Raw genomic sequence first — 23,388 nt, 5'->3', positions numbered from 1 at the left:
TGGACTGACCTGGACCGGATCTGACTGGACCTGGACTGGACCTGGACTGACCTGGACTGGACCTGGACTGGATCTGGACTGGATCTGGACTGACCTGGACTGGACTGGACTGGATCTGGACTGACCTGACTGACCTGACTGGATCTGGACTGGATCTGACTGACCTGACCGACCTGGACTGGACCTGGACCGACCTGGACTGGATCTGACCGGGACTGGACTGACCTGGACCGACCTGGACCGACTGGACTGACTTGGACTGACCTGACTGACTGGACCGACCTGGACTGACCTGACTGGACCTTGACTGGATCTGGACTGGATCTGGACTGGATCTGGACTGGACCTGGACTGACCTGGATCTGGACTGACCTGACTGGATCTGGACTGACCTGGACTGGATCTGGACTGACCTGGACCTGATCTGGACTGACTGGACTGACCTGGACTGACCTGGACTGACCTGATCTGGGACTGACCTGGACTGACCTGGACTGACCTGGACTGGACTGGACTGACCTGACCGATTTGGACTGGATCTGGACCGACCTCTGACTGACCTGGACCGACTGGACTGACTGGACTGACCTGGACTGGACCTGACTGACTGGACTGGATCTGGACCGACCTGGACTGACCTTGACCGACTGACTGGATCTGGACTGATCTGACTGATCCTGACTGACTGGACTGATCTGGACTGACCTGGACTGACCTGACTGATCTGACTGACCTGGACTGACCTGGACTGACCTGACTGACCTGGACTGGATCTGGACTGACCTGGACTGACTGGAATCGGATCTGGGACTGACCTGACTGGACCTGGACTGACTGGACTGACCTGACTGACCTGGACTGACTGGACTGACCTGGACTGGATCTGGACTGGATCTGGACTGATCTGGACTGACCTGACCTGGACTGGACTCCTGACCGACCTGGACCGACCTGACTGACCTGGACTGGACTGACCGACCTGACTGGACTGACGACCTGACTGACCTGGACTGGATCTGGACCTGACCTGGACTGACCTGACTGGACCTGGACTGACCTGGACTGACCTGACCTGGACCGACCTGGACTGACCTGACTGGACTGGACTGATCTGACTGACCTGGACTGGACCTGGACTGACCTTGGACTGACTGGATCGACCTGACTGACCTGACCTGGACCTGGACTGGATCTTGACTGATCTGGACCGACCTGGACTCGACCTGGACTGGATCTGGACTGACCTGGACTGGACCTGGACTGGATCTGACTGGATCTGACCGATCTGGACTGATCTGGACTGATCTGGACTGGACCTGGACTGACCTGACTGACCTGACTGACCGACCTGGACTGACCTGGACTGGACCTGACTGACCTGGACTGGATCTGGACTGATCTGACTGACTGGATCTGGACTGGACTGGACTGACGGACTGGACTGACCTGACTGACTGGACTGGATCGGACTGGACTGACTGGACTGACCTGGACTGGACCTGACTGGACCTGGACTGACTCTGGACTGACCTGGACTGGATCTGACCTGACCTGGACTGATCTGACTGACTGGACTGACCTGACTGACCTGGACTGACCTGGACTGGATCTGGACTGGACTTGGACTGACCTGACTGACCTGGACTGATCTGACTGGACCTGGATCTGACTGATTGATCTGACCTGACTGGATCTGGATCTTGACTGGATCTTGACTGGACTGACTGACTGACCTGGACTGGACCTGACTGACCTGGACTGACCTGGACTGACCTGACTGGATCTGGACTGACCTGGACTGGATCTGACTGATCTGACTGGATCTGGATCGACCTGACTGACTGGACTGGATCTGACTGATCTGGACTGATCTGGACTGGACTGGACTGATCTTGACTGACCTGGACTGACCTGGACTGGATCTGACTGACCTGGACTGACCTGGACTGATCTGGACTGACCTGGACTGACCTGGACTGGATCTTGACCGACCTGGACTGACTAACCGACTGACTGACCTGGACTGACCTGGACCGACCTGGACTGGATCTGGACTGACCTGGACCGACCTGGACTGGATCTGGACTGGATCTGACTGACCTGGACTGGACCTGACTGGACTGGATCTGGACCGACCTGGACTGACCTGGACTGGATCTGGATCGACCTGACTGGATCTGGACCTGACCTGACCTGACTGGATCTGGATCTGACCTGACACTGACTGGATCTGGACTGACCTGGACTGGATCTGGACTGGATCTGGACTGGATCTGGACTGACTTGGACTGACCTGGACTGACCTGGACTGGATCTGGACTGACTGGACTGGATCTGACTGGATCTGGACTGGATCTGGACTGACTTGGACTGACCTGGACTGACCTGGACTGGATCTGGACTGGATCTGGACTGACCTGGACTGGATCTGGACTGACCTGGATCTGACCTGGACCGGACCTGACTGACCTGACTCAATCTGACTGGACTGACCTGGACTGGATCTGGACTGATCTGGACTGGATCTGGACTGATCTGGACTGATCTGGACTGGATCTGACTGACCTGACTGACCTGGACTGGATCGACCTGGACTGGATCTGACTGACTGGATCCGGGACTGACTGGACTGACTGGACTGGAATCTGGACTGGATCTGACTGGACTGGACCTGGACTGGATCTGACTGACTGACCTGACTGATCTGACTGACTGGACTGACCTGGACTGACCTGGACCGACCTGGACTGGACTGGACCTGGACCGACCTGGACCGACTGGACCTGACTGACCTGACTGGACTGGACTGGACTGGACTGACTGGACTGACCTGACTGACCTGGACTGACCTGGACTGGATCCTGACCGATCTGATCTGGACTGACCTGGACTGGATCTGGACTGACCTGGACTGACCTGGACTGACAATCTTGACTGGAAATCTGACCGACCTGGGACTGACTGATCGACCGATCGACTGACCTGGACTGGATCTGGACTGGACCTGGACTGGATCTGACTGGACCTGGACTGACCTGGACTGGATCTTGGACTGGATCTGGACTGGATCTGGACTGACCTGGACTGACCTGGACTGGATCTGGACTGACCTGGACTGACTGGACTGACCTGACTGACCTTGACTGACCTGACTGGACCTGGACTGGATCTGACTGACCTGGACTGACCTGGACTGACCTGACTGGATCTGGACTGGATCTTGACTGACCTGACTGACCTGACTCGGACCTGACCGACTGGACTGACCTGACCGACTCTGACCGACCTGGACCGACCTGGACTGGACCTGACTGACCTGGACCGACCTGGACCGACCTGACCGACCTGGACCGGACCTGGACTGACCGACCTGGACTGGACCTGGACTGACCTGACCGACCTGACTGACTGAATTTGACCGACTCTGACTGACCTGGACTGGACCTGGACTGATCTGACTGACTGGACTGACCTGGACTGACTGACCTGACCGACTGGACTCTGACCTGGACTGACCTGACTGGACTGGACTGACCTGGGACTGACTGACCTGACCGACCTGACTGACTGGACTGGACCTGGACTGACCTGGACTGACCTGACTGACCTGGACTGATCTGGACTGACCTGGACTGACCTGACTGGACCTGGACCGACCTGACTGGATCTGACCTGGACCTGGACTGACCTGGACTGACCTGGACTGGACCTGGACTGACCTGGACTGACCTGACTGGATCTGGACCGACCTGACTGACCTGGACTGACCTGGACTGACCTGGACTGGATCTGACTGACTGACCTGGACTGACCTGGACTGACTGGACTGGATCTGACCTGACCGACCTGGACTGACCTGGACTGGATCTGACTCGACCTGGACTGGATCTGACTGGATCTGGACTCGACTGGACTGACCTGACCTGACCGGATCTGGACTGGATCTGACCGACCTGGACTGGACCTGACTGGATCTGGACTGACCTGACTGACCTGGACTGGATGGACTGGACCTGGACTGATCTGACTGACTTGGACCGACCTGACTGACCTGACTGGATCTGGACTGACCTGACTGACCTGGACTGGACTGACCTGGACTGACCTGGACTGACCTGACTGACCTGGACCGACTGACCGGATCTGGACTGGATCTGACTGACTTGGACTGACCTGATTGACTGACTTGACTGGACTTGATTGACCGACCTGGACTGACCTGGACTGACCTGGACTGACTGATCCTGACTGATCTGGACTGGATCTGGACTGGATCTGACTGACCTGGACTGACCTGGACTGACCTGACCGGACCTGACTGACCTTGACCGACCTGACTGACTGGATCTGGACTGACCTGGACTGGATCTGGACTGACCTGGACTGACTGATCTGGACTGACCTGGACTCGACCTGGACCGACCTGGACTGACCTTGACTGGATCTGACCGATCTGGACTGACCTGGATCTGACCTGGACTGACCTGGACTGATCTGGACTGACCTGGACTGATCTGGACTCGACCTGACTGGATCTGGACCGACCTGGGACTGGATCTGGACCGGATCGACTGGATCTGGACTGGATCTGGACTGGACCTGGACTGACCTGACTGATCTGGATCGACCTGGACTGGATCTGGACTGGATCTGACCGACCTGACTGGATCTGACCGACTGACTGATCCGGACTGGACCTGGCCTGACCTGGACTGGATCTGACCAGACTCCAGACTGACCTGGACTGCACCTGGACTGGATCTGGACCGCACCTGAACTGACCTGGACTGGAGCCGGACTGACCTGGACTGGATCTGGACCTGGACTGAACCTGACTGAACCTGACTGAACCTGACTGGATCTGGACTGACCTGACTGGATCTGGACTGGACTGAACCTGGACTGAACCTGACTGAACCTGACTGGACTGACCTGGATCTGACTGACCTGAAACTGGACCTGAACCGACGTGGACTGAACCGACTGGACTGACTGGACCTGGACTGACCTGGACTGACTCCACCGACCTGACCTGGACTGACTGGATCTGACTGGATCTGGACTGACCTGACTGACCTGGACCGACCTGGACTGACCTGGACTGATCTGGACTGACCTGACTGGACCTGACTGGATCTGGACTGACCTGGACTGACCTGGACTGACCTGACTGGATCTGGACTGACCTGGACTGACCTGGACTGACCTGGACTGACCTGGACTGACCTGACTGGATCTGGACCGACCTGACTGACCTGGACCGACCTGGACCGATCTGGACTGGATCTGGACTGACCTGACTGGATCTGGACTGGATCTGGACTGACCTGGACTGATCTGGACTGGACCTGGACTGACTGGACTGGATCTGACTGGACCTGGACTGGATCTGACTGACCTGACTGATCTGGACTGGATCTGGACTGACCTGACTGGACTGGACTGGATCTGACTGGATCTGGACTGACCTGACTGACCTGGACTGGACCTGGACTGACCTGACTGGACTGGATCTGACCTGACTTGGACTGGACTGGATCTGGACCGATCTGGATCGATTCTGGGACTGACCTGGACTGGATCTGGACTGATCTGGACTGGATCTGGACTGGATCTGGACTGACCTGGATCGACTGGACCGACCTGGACTGACCTGACTGACCTGACTGACTGACCTGACTGGATCTGGACTGGACCTGGACTGACCTGGACTGGATCTGGACTGATCTGGACTGACCTGGACTGGACCTGGACTGAATTCTGGACCGACCTGGACTTGACCTGACTGACCTGGACTGGATCTGGACTGACCTGACTGATCTGACTGGATCTGACTGATCTGACCGATCTGACTGGATCTGGCCTGACCATTTGGTCTGGATTTGGTTTGGATTTGGATTGGATTTGGATTGGATTTGGATTAGATTTGGATTGGATTTGGATTGGATTTGGATTGGATTTGGATTGGATTTGGATTGGATTTGGATTGGATTTGGATTGGATTTGGATTGGATTTGGATTGGATTTCGATTGGATTTGGATTTGAATTGGACATTTTTGTTGAATTTTTTCTGCGTTTGAATTGGTTTTGTGTTAGGGTTGAATAAAATTGGGATTGAATTTCATTTTGGCACAGCTCGGATTTGGATTTCTTTTAAACATTATTATTTAGATGTTTTAAAAAATCGTTTGGATTTAATCTGAACTGAATTTGACTTGGTTGGATTTGATATGACAGAATCAATTTCAACCGTAGGCTTTGTATCCATTTATGAAAATAAAACCATTCCCAAGTAACATTTTAAGGTTTATAACGCTCTTGAAGACCATAATTTACTCTACAAGAGTGTTATAAAACCAGTATAAAACCAAAATGTTACTAGGGTTTTCTGCCACGTTGTCGTAATTTGTATTTCACATCCACCTAAAACTCAACAACCTCCGCACTTCCCGGTCTTCTGGGGTCAAACGCTGCTGTCACTCGATCGTCATCTTCCTTGGCTATTGCCGTCATTGTCCCCACTCGTTTAACTTTCTTCATCTTATGGCCTCGAGCTATGAGGCCGTCAATTACCCGTGGATCCACTGATCCTTCGTATTCCACCAGCATCGGTGCCAGTTGGTGGTGCACCCTAAAGCCCCCCATCGCCTCCTCCAGACTTTGTCCGAAGATTATTTTCCTGAGGACCACCTGGAGAGTGGCCGTTGTGATTCGTGTCCCACCGGCGCCTCCCGCAATCAGCCGGACGTCCCCTTTCCGATCAATCACTATTGTTGGCGACATGGACGATAGTGGTCGCTTGCCGGGTGCAATGTAGTTCGCCGGTGATGCTGGTACACCGAAAATGTTGATGACACCGGGCGTCGAGAAGTCATCCATCTCTCCGTTGAAGATGATTCCTGTTTGAGGGGATCGCAAATGGGCACCGAAGCTGGAAAAATTGGACTTGTTTTATGTCGGAACGGAAAAGAGAAACGGAATGACTTACAAATCGTTGATGGTGCTGGTAACACCTATGGCATCTCCATTCGGTCCAAGAATTGAAACGTGAGCCGTCCCACGATCTTCCGGCGTTGTAAAATCTGCACCGTAGAAGTCGTAACTTGTGTATGTCTGATCATCTTTAATTTTATCTCTTATGTAGTCAGCGTAGTGTTTGCTGGTCAGATTCTGTATGATTTTATCGATGCCAGCAACGAATGGAGGATCACCCAATCTGGTACGAACTCCGTATGCGTGTTTAAAAGTCTCCACAACACGCTGCCAAGTAATTGGGTCATTCGGGTGAAGATCTTCGAATCCATTAAGTACGTTTAGCATATGTACGAGTATAGTCCCCCCTCCTGGGAGTGCTGCACTGTAGACAGTGGTTTCATCATTTAGCTTTGTAGACACTGGCGAAAGCCAACGGGGTCTGCAATCAGAAGATCATTTAGTATTTGCTATTCCACACAAAATTCTTGTTGAATAATTACTCATAATCATAAAAGTCGTTCTCTGTAATAATACTTCCAAATTCTTTTAGATCTGATATCACTTTCGGTAGAAGAGACCCTTTAGGGGAATACAATGAATCAGCCCCTTCATCTGCTACAATTTTAAGAGTTTCAGCGAAATGGGGTCTTCTGAAGCGGTCGCCTAATTTCCACACATCTCCGGTCTCTGGATCGACAAAAATCTCTCGCAGCGATGGTGTGTTAAGAATTTTATCACGCCTTTCCTGCAAGGCTTGTGCCATATACGGATCAACTGTGTGCCCACTGTAGCAGAGCTCAATCGAAGGCTCCACTAACAACCTCCAGGGTAGCTTTCCATACCGTTGATGCAGTACCCAGTAACCTTTCAGTGCTCCGGGAGTCGCAATAGCCAAGCCGCCATGCGCCGTTCCATTCTTGTGATCTACGAACATGTCTTGCGAAGCCGCGTGTGCAGCGATCTCTCGTGCATCGAAGACTTCAACCTTGCCCGAGTCACGGTGGTAGTAAGTCAGTAGAAATCCACCTCCAATACCGGCACTCTCCGGGCAAGCCACTTCTTCACACAGCATCATCGCTATGGCCACATCTGCTACCGATCCGCCTTGCCGTAGAATGTTCGCACCCACCGAGGCACATTCGTAGGCATTGGAGGCAACGGCTCCAAACTGCCGATGAGGTTTCGCCGAGTGTTCTCGCTTCTCATCGTTTACATAAAGCCAAGTGATCACCACCGCTCCTACGCAAACTAATATAGCGAGCACTGTACGGCTGGGGCTGAAAACAGCAAACAGATAATTAATTAACTTAATTAAAATAACGATCCTTACGACTTACACCATTTTTTCCCGAATGACAATGGAAGTAGACAATCTCCTTCATACAGATAACGGGATCACTATCTTCCACTGTTTGCACTTTGGAATCTGAATTCGTACACTAAATGACAGTGTAAACATTGACTGACCAGAAGCAGAGACGCAAACAACCGCCCCAGGTGACGATTGCTTGGCATCTGCGCTGCGTGTAATCGCGAGTCGTGACGCCGATATAGTGGTGAATACACAACGCACATGGCATTGCGTGACATAATCCCATTCATTTTTATCAATTTTCGGGTTATCCCATATACATTTAGTCGAGCATGTGTGACAAACGTTGACCTCGCCCCAGTAAATCAAGCACGCTGATGCAACATTTAACCGTGTGTAGAGGGTGTAGAGTCGTTTGACTAACCAACCTCATCAACTTGGTTCGGCAAACAGTTTTGTACACGGTCAAATGTTCCATCCACTGGTCTAATTTACTGGGGGCGGAGACAATGTTTGACAAACATGCTTGACCGTGTGCATGCGGGGTTACAACGTTTGAAACCAGACCCGATAGGGACAAACTACGGTCGTGAATCGTTGCATGTGGTGGTAACATCGCCGGAGGCGCGACTTATGCTTGACTTTACCGGTTCTGACTGCATCGTCGCCTACATCGCATCGGTCAAGTGCAAGGCGAATGAAACAGCGCCAGTGAACTGAAAGTAAAGTGGCTTGTTTCCCATCCACCATTGGATGCAAGCAGCGTACGCCAGGGCATTGATCCCCAGCATGAGCGGCGTTTTTGCGCTCAACCCATTAACGCCCGAAGTTTATAAGCATGGCGACTAAAATAAAATCCCCTTGGAAAGATTTTAAATTTTCCATAAGAAAATATTAAATTGACAATAAAGAAAACATGGTAAAAGCAATCTTCTTATCTTTCCGGGCAGAAGCCATGAACAAAATAGCAAAACATGATATGAACTTGATTGATATAAAACAGCGGTTATCAACTTTTTTCTTGAGAGGTAACCCTTCGAACTTTTGCATTAATTGAGGTACCCCCCATGTTTTTTTTTGCTGTAAATCTTACGATATATGAAAAATGGACCTGGAAACTAACGAAATATATGGACCTCCATGAACTTTTCTGAAATTTTTATTTTCTTTGAAGCTTCCCAATTCAAATTAGGTTCCAGTAGCTCCAGTAGCCTGGCGAGCAAAGGCGTAGGATAGCCAATCCGGAGATGGCGAGTTCGATTCTCGGTCCAGTCAAGGATGTTCTCGAGTTGGAAACATTCTAGACACTCTGAGCATAGTGTATCCATTGTACTTGCCACAAAAGATACATACTAGGGTGGTCGGTATTGGCCATTTTTCACAAATACCGGTATTCGGTATTTGGTGGAGTCAATACCGGTAATACCGGTAGAATACCGGTTTTTGTTAAAATTTCACGTATTAAAAGAAAAACTTTTGATTTGGATTTTTGGATGAAAAACAATATTTGTTGACAAACTTCAGATTTTAAAATCATTGCATGTTGAGCTGGGCTAAGCGAAACTTATTAAATAGAAATTAAATGTAGACATTAAATATCGAGCGACTCGTCTCCTAATCCGCATTGGATTTTGTTGGCAATGTTTCCAACTATTGAGAATGCTCTCTCTGATTCAACCGGAATTGGACGAATGGTTCCAAGACCGTCAAAAATCAGTGTCAAATGCTTGCCCTTAATCCCTTCAGATTCATAGTAGGGGAATTCCTTACGGATTGCATGCAAGGATAATGAAATCAACGTATTTGCCACCAGCAACGCATGTGTTTTGCTCTGCTACAGTCCCTTCACAGGTTGTCCTTTAACCGATAAACGAGAAAAATTATCCATAGAGGCATATTCTTCGTTCCGATCGTCAAGTAAGGTCGTTGTCACAGTTTCAACGATCGCATCCGCTTGATTAATCAAAGTAGCTCTGGATGCCTCGAAGAAAATGCCAAAATCGTTTTTGATGAATTGCTTCACGGCAGAATTATCCAAAAAAGCAAAACAGATCGGCGTATTTGGATCGTTTCTTTTGGATTCATTCCTTAAAAGCATCGAATAAGTGGTGAAAATTTCTGTGGCTTGATTTGATAACTGTTCCAAAATGTATTGCAGCGCCACGTCGGCTTCATATAGAGCACAGAACTCACAGCAGCTTGAACAGGTTCGAGGGATTAAATTATTTCACCAACCGTCAAACACTCATCACTGAAGGTAAATTTGTATTAAAGCATAAACTCATGGATCCGTTTGAGCATAGTTAACGTGTTATACCAGCGTGCATTGGCATCAGCCACTAATTCAAATTATTTTCCAAATTGAAAAAGGGACATATTTTTGCAGACAATCGTTTTCACATGTGTACATTTTTCATAATTTCATACATTGCGGAAAATGGTCGACGATGTCAAAAATGTATATTGAAGAAAAAAGTCATTCGCAGTTTGACAGATGGCTAAGAGAAGTTCATCAAATTCACTCAACTAATGATGGATTTAGATATGATATGCGATTACATGCAGTTGAACTGATACATGTAGGTGAAAATTATTCGAGATTTTCTATACTGACAGCAAAATTTGAAATACCGAAAATACCGGTTTTTTTCTGTCTCTAATACCGGTATTTTCGGTACCCAAAATTGGCCGGTAATACCGGTATTACCGGTTTCGGTACTACCGGTTAGACCACCCTAATACATACTCATGCAATGGCGGGCATAGAATAGCTTTCAATTAATAACTAAGGATATGCTAATAGAATACTAAGTTGAAAAGCAGGATATGTTCAAGTTGGAATGTAGAGCCATTTTTTATTTATTGTTGCTACATCAACAGACTAATTTGTCCCAATGATGGTGTGATAAAAAAAATATTTGGGCGAATATAAAACAAAACTAAAAGTAAAACATTTTACAAAAACATATCAAACAAAGCTGAGACACGATTGCAGTTTCTCAGACCGCATCGTGCTTTCGTGCTGTGCGGTTCTTTCTCTCTTTGCGGAAGGAAGTTTTTAATACTACCCGAAGCTATTTTAATTTCAACGGTGCTTCTTAGCGCTATTTGTACCCACTGATCCCGTTACGATCTTTGCAAGGACCCGTGCCTTCGTTTTACGTTGGACCCGTTTGCGGAAGTAAAATTCCGACAAGCGGTGGTAATCCTGCAGGGACACCGTTCTGGGAAAAAACCTCTTAGAAGGTCACGTCTCCACGCTCAGCCATGAGCATTAACAAAAACAAGAGGAAGGGGGAGTCTCTGAATTCTCCACTTCCTTCAAAGAAACAAGGTTTCAAGACCGTCCTGCCAAAGCGCGGAAAAATAGAAGGAAGCTGGAGAATTCAGATATTTCTTCTAACTCTAATATCGGAAATAATTCTTCTCCAATCGAACTGAGCAATCAGTTCGATTTGATTAATGATGAAATTGAGCAAATCGAATCTACCTCTAGCCCAGGTGATTCGATTCATGCGAAAAAGCAAAGGATTCCGCCAATTGTGGTATCTGTTGCCGAGTTTTCTGGCTTCCGGAATGAGATTTTGAGTAACCTTCAGGGGATCAAGGTTTCATTTCAGATTGCTAGGAAAGGTGACTGCCGCGTTTGCCGGGATCCTTTGACGATCGCAAACGTCTTCTTCAGTATTTAACTGAGAAGCGCCATAAATTCTTCACATACGACGACAAAACTGAGCGATTCAAAGTCGTCTTGAAAGGTCTCCCCAGTGATGATAAATCACTGGATGAGATTAAAATTGAAATTTCTCAATTACTTGGATTTTCACCAGTCCAAGTAATTAAGATGAAAAAGAAATCCCATTCTGGTACTTCCCAGAGGGGCATTTCTCAAGAATTTTATTTAGTTCATTTTAACAAAAGTGAACTAAATAATATGAAAAAGTCTGGAAAAGGCCTGTATTATGTCTCATGTCCGTGTTACATGGGAACATTTCCGCAGGCCTGGGGAAATTTCCAAAACCCCACCCAGTGCCGTAAGTGCCAAAAGTGGGGTCATGGAACCAAACATTGTCACATGGATGCTAAATGCATGATTTGTGGTGGAACCTCTCACGCCAAGGACGCATGTCCTGTGAGAGAAGATTCCAATAAATTTAAATGTGCTAATTGTGGGGCAATCATAAATCCAATTTCTGGGAATGCCCTTCACGCAAAAAGTTTTGAATTCCGTGCAAAATTGATGACGGGAAATTCCAATCGGATCCCAGATTCGACGGGTAGAAATTTTTCAAACGCTCAAACTTCGAAAACCAGTTACCGGTCGAGCAATTCATACCCACCACAATTCACAAAACAAGTTTTGCCGCTCGTCAACGGGTAGCAAGCACTTCAGTAAATTCCAATTTTTCGAATGTACCTACGTATGCAAACATCGCTGCTGGTAGACAAAATTTCTCTTCTCAAAATGAGGTTTATACCCATGTCCCAACGAAAAATAATGGTCATGTTGCCGATTCAGGTAGCATGACTGCTTCCGATTTTGATTTTTTAACTGAACAATTGCATCACATGATTGATGCAATGTTCAAAGCAAATACCATACCAGAAGCTGTTCAGGTTGATATAAAGTACACACAAAAAATTGTTATCGGACTCCGTTTTAATAGATCTAAATAATTGTGTGAAAGTTCTAAATTGGAATGCCCGCTCTTTAAAGGGTAAGGAAGATGAATTATTCAACTTCCTAACAGTTCATAATGTGCATATTGCCATTATAACAGAAACTTATTTAAAGCCCGGACTCTCCATTAAAAGAGATCCAAATTATTTTATATACAGAAATGATCGTCTTGACAGCGCCTGTGGTGGGGTCGCCATTGTCATTAATAGACGTATCAAACATAAATTATTTTCTTCGTTTGAAACTAAAGTTTTTGAAACCTTGGGAGTTTCTGTTGAAACAAATTTTGGTCAATTTTCCTTCATTGCAGCCTATTTGCCTTTTCAATGCAATGGGCAGCGAAAGAATTTGTTGAAAGCTGATCTTCAAATTCTGACTCGCAACAAATCAAAATTCTTCGTAATTGGTGACTTCAATGCCAAACACCGTTCATGGAATAATGCTCAAAGCAATTCCAACGGCAAAATTTTATTTGAAGATTATTCTGCGGGATATTATACTATTCGATATCCCAATGGCCCTACTTGTTTTTCTTCCAGTCGAAATCCTTCTACAATTGATTTAGTTTTAACGGATTCAAGTCAGCTGTGTGGCCAATTGGTAACTCATGCTGACTTTGACTCTGATCACCTTCCTGTGACGTTTGAAATCTCACAAGAAGCCATTTATAATCCAATCAGCTCTACTTTTAATTATCATAGAGCTGATTGGGATTTATATAAAACGTATATCGATAGGAATTTTGATGTTGATATTCCTCTCGATACCAAAAGTGATATTGATAATGCTCTCGTATCTTTGACAAATTTAATTGTCGAAGCCAGAGGCATTGCAATTCCTAAATGTGAAATTAAATTCAACTCCATTATTATTGACGACGATCTTCAGCTACTGATCCGTCTTAAAAATGTGAGGCGAACCCAAAGCCAAAGAACTCGCGATCCCGCGTTTAAAGTTATTTGGCGAGATTTGCAAATTGAAATTAAAAACGTTTCGCTATTCTGAGAAATACCAACTTTGAGAATAATGTCTCGAAGTTGGATCCCAGTTCGAAACCTTTCAGGAAATTAACGAAAATTCTTAAAAAACCCTCAAAAGCCAATTCCAGCGCTTAAAGAGTTAATAAAATGTTATTAACAAATGGCGAAAAGGCTTAAAACTTGCTCAGCAGTTCGAGAGTGCCCATAATTTTAGTCTAGGTCTCACTAGTCCAATTGAGGATCAGGTTACACGAAGCTTCGAAAACATTCTCAATCAAGAGAATGTTTTTGACCCTTCGTTGGGAACTCATTTGGATGAAGTGAGATCTATTACTAGAAAATTTAAAAATATGAAAGCCCCTGGTGATGATGGTATTTTCTACATACTTATAAAAAAAAATCTTGAGAGCTCTTTATCCTTTTTGGTTAATTTATTTAACAAATGTTTTCAATTGGCATAGGTAGGCCAGATACATAAAATGAAAAACGCCAAAGTTGTTCCAATATTGAAGCCGGACAAAAATCCAGCTGAGGCTTCTAGTTATCGCCCACTCAGTTTGCTTTCTGTTTGAAAAGATTATTTGAAATGAATGATGGTTCATGTTAATGACAATTCTATTTTTGCTGATGAGCAATTTGGTTTTCGCCATGGGCATTCAACCACTCATCAGTTATTAAGAGTTACGAACTTAATTCGGCCTAACAAATCTGGAGGATATTCGATATTTGACAGTGTTTGGCATGAAGGTTTGATTGTAAAATTGATGAATTTTAATTTTCCTCTGTACATTATTAAACTGATCCAAAATTATTTATCAGATCGCTCACTGCATCAGAATTCTAAATCTGATAGATTACCTGTAAGAGCTGGTGTTCCCCAAGGCAGCATACTGGGGCCCATTTTGTATAACATTTTTACTTCTGACTTACCTGATTTACCACCAGGGTGTCAAAAATCTTTGTTTGCAGATGACACAGGTCTCTCAGCCAAAGGGCGTAGCCTTCGTGTCATTTGTAGTAGATTGCAAAAAAGTTTGGATATTTTCTCCACTTACTTGCTAAAATGGAAAATTTCCCCGAATGCTTCCAAAACTCAGCTTATAATTTTCCCACATAAGCCGAGAGCTTTTTATTTGAAACCTTTTAGCAGACATATTGTCACCATGAATGGGGTTCCAATTAATTGGTCTAGCGAAGCTAAATATTTATGACTTCTGCTAGATCAAAAATTAACTTTTAAAAATCACATTGAAGGCCTTCAAGCCAAATGTAACAAATATATTAAGTGGACTTATAAACAGAAAATCAAAACTTTGTCTTATGAACAAACTTTTGATTTACAAACAAATTTTTAGACCAGCCATGTTGTATGCTATGCCAATATGGACTAGTTGCTGCAATACCAGAAAGACGGCACTTCAGAGGATTCAAAATAAAATTCTGAAAATGATTCTGAAGTTGCCTTCGTGGTATAGTACCAATGAACTTCATAGAATTTCTAATATTGAGACATTGCAACAAATGTCCAACAAAATAATTTCCAATTTTAGACAAAAATCTTTGCAATCTTCTATTGCAACGATTAACTCCTTGTACCCTTAGTATAAAATAGGTTAAGATTAGTTTAAATTGAAAACATTGTAATTCCTACATGGTTCAATTCAACCAGAGGAAAAATTCTAACTGCCAGAGGCAATTGAAATGTAAAAAAAAAAGATTGCAGTTTCTCTGCAACCCGCAACACCATGCATGCTGTAGTTAGTTCGGCTGAAAGGCATTCTTAGCATTGCGCTGATTCGTAGATTCAGGATAGAGCTACAGTCAATTCGGCCTTGCAAGATGTCAGCAATTAGAAGAGCTCGAGTTGTCTCCCTACGGTGTCTAAGCGGTTCCAAATTTATCAACTGACATCGCGATTCATAGCTTGGAAGGCGTTGTGGATCCCTCCATGGAAGTTTACGTAGTGCGAAACGTAAAAATCGGCGTTGCACCGATTCGATTCTGTCGGAACCGTTGTTATAGTTCGGGTTCCAAACTGCGGAGCCGTATTCCAATATAGAACGTACCAGCGAGGAGTACAAGGACTTCAGACAATAAATATCGGAAAAGTCCTTTGTAGAGCGAAAGATAAATACTAACGCTCTGGAAGCCTTGTCCACGACATATGCTATGTGCAGCTTGTACGTGAGTTGGGAGTCAAGGATAACCCCCAAATCTTTCACCTGAGTCCTCCGCTCGATCGTGGAGTCAAGTAGTTTATAATCGAAATTAATTGGTTCTTTTTTTTCGGGAGAACGTAATCACAGAGCATTTTATCGGGTTGACCACCATTCGGTTGATGGAACACCAGCCAGAAAATAATAGTAGTTGATTCTGCAAGAAGCGACAATCGTTTATCGAGTTGATCCGGAGGAACATCTTCAAATCGTCAGCATATGAAAACCTTGGACATTTAATTATGAAGTTCACGTCATTGAAGTATAATAAGAAAATCAGCGGTCCTAGGTGGCTTCCTTGCGATATTCCCGATGAAGCCAGGAAATCTTCAGATGTGCATTCCCCGACGGAGACCGACAGCCGGCGTCCAGTCATGTATGTACGGAGCCATTCTAAGAAAGAACCACATATTCCAAGCCCTTGGAGTTTTGCTATAGCGATAGAGTGGTTCAGCTTGTCGAAGGCGGCGGATAAGTCGGTATAAATTACGTCCGTTTGCGCCCTGTCATTCATGCATTCCGTAATATATGAAGTGAGGCACAACAAGTTAAAAGTTGTGGAGCGGCCGATCGTAAACCCATGTTGGTCTTCGGACAAATAATGTTTGCAGTGAGAAAGCAGAGGTTCCATGATTACAAGTTCGAACAGCTTAGAAATGGAGCTCAGAGACGTTATTCCTCTATAGTTATCCACGTCTCGTCTATTTCCCTTTTTGTGAACAGGAAACATGTTAGCAGTCTTCCAGCATGAAGGAAAGTGACCATTGGAGATAGATAGCCTAAACAGAGCAAGCAGAGGTGTTAGCAAACTAGAAATGTGTTTCTTCAGGAATGCAGAGGGGACACCATCGGGCCCGGGTTAAATGAAAGCTTGAGCCGTGAAGCTGCAGTCGAGATCATTTCGGCGTCGATGTCGATATTGCTCAGTGCTTGGCCGAACAGTGGGACGTTATTCGCTGCGAGAGTAACTTCGGCGTCGGACAGCTGCTCATCGATGAAAACGTCCGAGAACTTCAACGAAAAAAGACGACAAATGACAAATGGAGTTGAAGCGGTCTCACCGTGTAACGTCATTGTCGAAGGAAGACCAGATTCTTTCCGTTGTTTGTTCACAAAATTCCAAAAAGTCTTCGGATGGGTTTTAAGCTTCGATTGCACGTTTCTTAGGTATTGCGAGTAGCATAAACGACTGAGTCGCTTATAATCGTAGTTCAATATCACATAGTAGGATTTAAGTAGAAGTGTACGATGTTTCGTGTATTTCCTAAGAGCAGCTCTTTTGGTGGATTTCATTTTCTAAGCTCCTTTGTTTGCCAGGAGGGATGAGAATATCTATTGTTGATCTTTTCAGGAACGTGCCTTTCGATTACGTAGGCCAAGACGTGCGAAAAAGTAAGAGCAGCATTCTCGATTTCGTTGGAGAATATCGAACTCCAGTCCATACTTCAACGATACTTTCGTGGTCAGCTTTCCGGTAGTCGTACGCTACGGGAACAGGAAAATCGTCGAAGTCGTTTTCCAAGTTCTCCGGAAAAGAGACAACTAAAGGTGGATGATGCGGGACGATTTTGACCAAAGGAGCAGGGGTCATGTTGATGCATGGAGCGACGTCTCTGGCACTCACAAAACATAGGTCCAAACTGCGTAAATTTTCGTTTACGACGTGATTAACTTGAACTAGCGTCGCCGCGCTGTAGCTGTCGATTAACTTCAATGCCCCGGAATGGAATGTGGAATGTTCGCCGTCGGGATAATGAAACCCATTGTGAGATGGTTTCCATGAGACACCGGGTAAATTGAAATCTCCTAGAACAATAACTTCGTCGCTTGAGGCAATGAGTATCGAAGTGGCAATGAGTATCGATGTAAACCATATCTCTAGTTCTGTCAGGATAATGTAAACAGCGCAAATATGAAGGAGGCAATCTTGCAGGACGATGGTCACCCAGATCTGCTCCAAGCGTTCCCATTCAGAATTTTCGATGACTCTAGTCTTCAAACCACATCTTACTGCGATTAAAACACCACCACCGGAAGACTTTCTGCTGTTTCGTGAACTACGATCGCAGCGGTGTACCTCGTAACCGGAATCGAATACTTGATTAGAGTGTGTGACTATAGAGCCAGGTTTCCGTTAACACGATCACGTCATAACATTGGCCAGGTGGTAATCCAGGACATTGGAATTTATGCCGCCTGCATTTTGGTAATAAATTTGAAGGTTATCTTTACGAAAGTCTGTCGAGGGAGAGCCTACATTGTTGAAAAAGAAGAAGAAGAAGAAGACATCGAGCTTCCTACAGAAATTTTTTGACTATTGAAAGCTTCCGAGCCTCTTGAAAGGAGGATTTCGAGCCTCTTGAAAGGAGGATTTCGAGCCTCTTGAAAGGAGGCTTCCGAGCCTCTTGAAGGAGGCTTCCGAGCCTCTTGAAAGGAGGCTTCCGAGCCTCTTGAAAGGAGGCTTCCGAGCCTCTTGAAAGGAGTCTTGAGCCTCTTGAAAGGAGGCTTCTGAGCTCTCTTGAAAGGAGGCTTCTGAGCCTTCTTGAAAGGAGGCTTGAGCCTCTTGAAAGGAGGCTTCTGAGCCTTTTGAAAGGAGGCTTCTGAGCCTCTTGAAAGGAGGCTTCTGAGCTCTTGAAAGGAGGCTTGAGCCTCTTGAAAGGAGGCTTCTGAGCCTCTTGAAAGGAGGCTTCTGAGCCTCTTGAAAGGAGGCTTCTGAGCCTCTTGAAAGGAGGCTTCTGAGCTCTTGAAAGGAGGCTTCGAGGCCTCTTGAAAGGAGGCTTGAGCCTCTTGAAAGGAGGCTTCTGAGCCTTCTTGAAAGGAGGCTCTGAGCCTTCTTGAAAGGAGGCTTCTGAGCCTCTTGAAAGGGATGCTTCCGAGCCTCTTGAAAGGAGGCTTCCGAGCCTCTTGAAAGGAGGCTGCGGAGCCTCTGGAAAGGAGGCTTCCGAGCCTCGTAAAGGGAGGCTTCTGAGCCTCTTGAAAGGAGGCTTCCGAGCCTCTTGAAAGGAGGCTTCCGAGCCTCTTGAAAGGAGGCTTCTGAGCCTTCTTGAAAGGAGGCTTCCGAGCCTCTTGAAAGGAGGCTTCCGAGCCTCTTGAAAGGAGGCTTCCGAGCCTCTTGAAAGGAGGCTTCCGAGCCTCTTGAAAGGAGGCTTCCGAGCCTCTTGAAAGGAGGCTTCCGAGCCATTTTATGTAAGGCTTCCGAGCCATTTATTATTTATTTTATTTATTAAGACTAAGGCCGAAGTGGCCTGGGCGGTGTATAAGAGTCTTCTCCATTCGGCTCGGTCCATGGCTACACGTCGCCATCCACGCAGTCTACGAAGGGTCCGCAAGTTATCTTCAACCTGATCGATCCACCATGCCCGCTGCGCACCTCACCTTCTTGTGCCCGTCGGATCGTTGTCGAGAACCATTTTCCAGCTCTCCCAGCAGCTCATGCAACTCGTGGTTCATTCGCTTCCTCCACGTACCGTTCGCCATCTGCACCCTACCATAGATGGTACACAACACTTTCCTTTCGAAAACTCCAAGTGCGCGTTGGTCCTCCACGAGCATCGTCCAGGTCTCGTGTCCGTAGAGGACTACCGGTCTAATGAGGGTTTTGTATATTGTCAGTTTGGTACGGCGGTGAACTCTATTCGTCGGAGCGTCTTGCGGAGTGCAAAGTACGTACGATTTCAAGCCACTATGCGTCACCGAATTTCTCTGCTGGTATCATTTTCGGCAGTCACCAATGAGGTCAAGAACACAAATTCTTCTACCACCTCGATTTCGTCACCACCGATGCAAACTCGCGGTGGGTGGCTTACGTTGTCCTCTCTTGAGCCTCTTCCTATCATGTACTTCGTCTTCGACGTGTTGATGACTAGTCCAATCTGTTTAGCTTCGCTTTTCAGTCTGATGTAGGCTTCCTCCATCCTCTCAAATCCAATCCTAATCGAGTCCAAATCCAATCCAAATCCAATCTAAATACAATCCAAATCCAATCCAAATCCAAACCAAATCCAATCCAAATCCATTTCCAATCCAAATCCAATCCAAAACCGATCACAATCCAATCCAAATTCAATTCAAATCCAATCCAAATCCAATTCAAATCCAATCAAAACCCAAATCCAATCAAAATCCAATCCAAATCCAATCCAAATCCAATCCAAATCCAATCCAAATCCAATCCAAATCCAATCCAAATCCAATCCAAATCAAATCAATCCAATCCAAACCAATCCAAACCAACCAAACCAATCCAAACCAATCCAAACCAATCCAAACCAACCAAACCAATCCAAACCAATCCAAACCAACCAAACCAATCCAAACCAACCAAACCAACCAAACCAATCCAAACCAATCCAAACCAATCCAAACCAATCCAAACCAATCCAAACCAACCCAAACCAACCAAACCCAAATCCAACCAACCCAAACCAATCCAAACCAATCCAAACCAACCAAATCCAACCAAATCCAATCCATCCAATCCAAACCAATCCAAATCCAATCCAAACCAAACCAAACCAACCAAACCAACCAAACCAACCCAAACCAATCCAACCAATCCAAACCAATCCAAACCAATCCAAACCAATCCAAACCAATCCAACCAATCCAAACCAACCAAACCAATCCAAACCAATCCAAATCCAACCAAACCAATCCAAATCCAATCCAAACCAATCCAAACCAACCAAACCAATCCAAACCAATCCAAACCAATCCAAATCCAATCCAAACCAACCAAACCAATCCAAACCAATCCAAACCAACCAAACCAACCAAACCAACCAAACCAATCCAAACCAACCAAACCAACCAAACCAATCCAACCAATCCAAACCAACCAAACCAATCCAAACCAATCCAAACCAATCCAAACCAATCCAAACCAATCCAAACCAAACCAAATCCAATCCAAACCAATCCAAAACCGATCACAACCAATCCAAACCAACCAAACCAATCCAAACCAATCAAAATCCAACCAAACCAATCCAAATCCAATCCAAACCAATCCAAACCAATCCAAACCAATCCAAACCAATCCAAAACCAATCCAAACCAATCCAAACCAATCCAAATCCAATCCAAACCAATCCAAATCCAATCCAAACCAATCCAAACCAAACCAAACCAATCAAACCAATCCAAATCCAATCAAAACCAATCCAAACCAACCAAACCAATCCAAACCAACCCAAACCAATCCAAACCAATCCAAACCAATCCCAAACCAATCCAAACCAACCAAACCAACCAAACCAATCCAAACCAATCCAAACCAATCCAAACCAATCCAAACCAACCAAACCAATCCAAACCAACCAAACCAACCAAACCAACCAAACCAATCCAAACCAACCAAACCAATCCAAACCAATCCAAACCAACCAAACCAATCCAAACCAACCAAACCAATCCAAACCAACCAAACCAATCCAAACCAACCAAACCAACCAATCCAACCAACCAAACCAATCCAAACCAATGCAACCAACCAAACCAACCAAACCAATCCAAACCAATCCAAACCAATCCAAATCCAATCCAAACCAATCCAAACCAATCCAAACCAATCCAACCAATCCAAATCCAACCAAACCAAACCAATCAAACCAATCCAACCAATCCAAACCCAAATCCAATCCAAACCAATCAAAACCAATACAAACCAATCAAACCAATCCAAACCAATCCAAACCAATCCAATCCAATCCAAACCAATCCAAACCAATCCAAATCCAATCCAAATCCAATCCAAACCAATCCAAACCAATCCAAACCAACCAAATCCAATCCAAACCAATCCAAACCAAACCAATCCAAACCAATCAAAACCAATCCAAACCAATCCCAAACCAACCAAACCAATCCAAACCAATCCAAACCAATCCAAACCAATCCAAACCAATCCAAACCAACCAAACCAATCCAAACCAATCCAAACCAATCAAACCAACCAAACCAACCAAATCCAATCCAACCAATCCAAACCAATCCAAACCAATCCAAACCAACCAAACCAATCCAAACCAATCCAAACCAATCCAAACCAATCCAAACCAATCCAAACCAATCCAAACCAATCCAAACCAACCAAATCCAATCCAAACCAATCCAAACCAACCAAACCAATCCAAACCAATCCAAATCCAATCCAAATCCAACCAAACCAATCCAAACCAACCAAACCAACCAAATCCAATCCAAACCAATCCAAACCAACCAAACCAATCCAAACCAATCCAAATCCAAACCAATCCAAACCAATCCAAACCAATCCAAACCAATCAAACCAATCCAAACCAACCAAACCAATCCAAACCGAACCAAATCGAACCAAACCAATCCAAACCAACCAAACCAATCCAAACCAATCCAAACCAATCCAAACCAATCCAAACCAATCCAAACCAATCAAACCAATCCAAACCAACCAAACCAATCCAAACCAATCCAAACCAACCAAACCAACCAAACCAAATCCAAACCAACCAATCAAACCAAACCAACCAAACCAATCCAAACCAACCAAACCAATCCAAACCAACCAAACCAATCCAAACCAATCCAAACCAATCCAAACCAACCAAACCAATCCAAACCAATCCAAACCAATCCAAACCAATCCAAACCAATCCAAACCAATCCAAACCAATCAAACCAATCCAAACCAATCCAAATCCAATCCAAACCAATCAAATCCAATCCAAACCAATCCAAATCAATCCAAACCAATCCAAACCAATCCAAACCAATCCAAACCAATCCAAACCAATCCAAACCAATCCAAATCCAATCCAAACCAATCCAAATCAATCCAAATCAATCAAACCAATCCAAACCAATCCAAATCCAATCCAAATCAATCCAAATCCAATCAAACCAATCAAACCAATCAAATCCAATCAAAACCAATCCAACCAATCCAAACCAATCCAAATCAATCCAAGTCCAATCCAAATCCAATCCAAATCCTATCAAAGTCCAATCTAAATCAATCAAATCCAATCCAAATCCAATCAAAATCCAATCGAAATCCAATCCAAATCCAATCCAAATCCAATCAAAATCCAATCAAAATCCTATCCAAATCCAATCCAAAACCAATCCAAATCCAATCCAAATCCAATCAAAAACCAATCCAAATGCAATCAAAATCCGTTTTTTTTTCTTTTCAATTTATTCTTTGTTTGCAAGGAGTGAAATGTGGTTTATAAGAAGTGAGT

General features: G+C 45.5%; 2 protein-coding genes across 6 annotated transcripts in view; one reads left to right on the top strand and one right to left on the bottom strand.

Annotated features, from left to right (window-relative positions):
- Positions 1–23,388, top strand: part of LOC134205695 (lachesin-like) — a 678,152-nt gene that overhangs the window by 516,143 nt on the left and 138,621 nt on the right. The window lies entirely within an intron of this gene.
- LOC134210096 (scoloptoxin SSD14-like) lies at positions 6,377–8,512 on the bottom strand. Its single transcript, XM_062686118.1, has 4 exons — positions 8,314–8,512; positions 7,477–8,253; positions 6,990–7,415; positions 6,377–6,932 (listed from the first exon to the last, which is right to left on the bottom strand). Exons 1-4 carry the CDS (start codon positions 8,316–8,318, stop codon positions 6,425–6,427), a joined length of 1,716 nt encoding a protein of 571 aa, XP_062542102.1. The 5' UTR covers positions 8,319–8,512; the 3' UTR covers positions 6,377–6,424.

The sequence above is a fragment of the Armigeres subalbatus genome, chromosome 1 (genome assembly GCF_024139115.2).
Source record: "Armigeres subalbatus isolate Guangzhou_Male chromosome 1, GZ_Asu_2, whole genome shotgun sequence".
Classification (NCBI taxonomy): domain Eukaryota; kingdom Metazoa; phylum Arthropoda; class Insecta; order Diptera; family Culicidae; genus Armigeres; species Armigeres subalbatus.
The sequence above is the reverse complement of the archived record's forward strand: the minus strand, read 5'-3'. Positions and strand labels throughout refer to the sequence as shown.

What these genes read in the sequence shown, in the direction of transcription:
- LOC134210096 (XM_062686118.1), bottom strand. An exon ending in AACGACTTTTATGATTATGA is followed by an intron (nt 7,416 to 7,476) that starts GTAATTATTCAA and finishes TTCTGATTGCAG; the next exon opens with ACCCCGTTGGCTTTCGCCAG. An exon ending in ACCAGCACCATCAACGATTT is followed by an intron (nt 6,933 to 6,989) that starts GTAAGTCATTCC and finishes CAATTTTTCCAG; the next exon opens with CTTCGGTGCCCATTTGCGAT.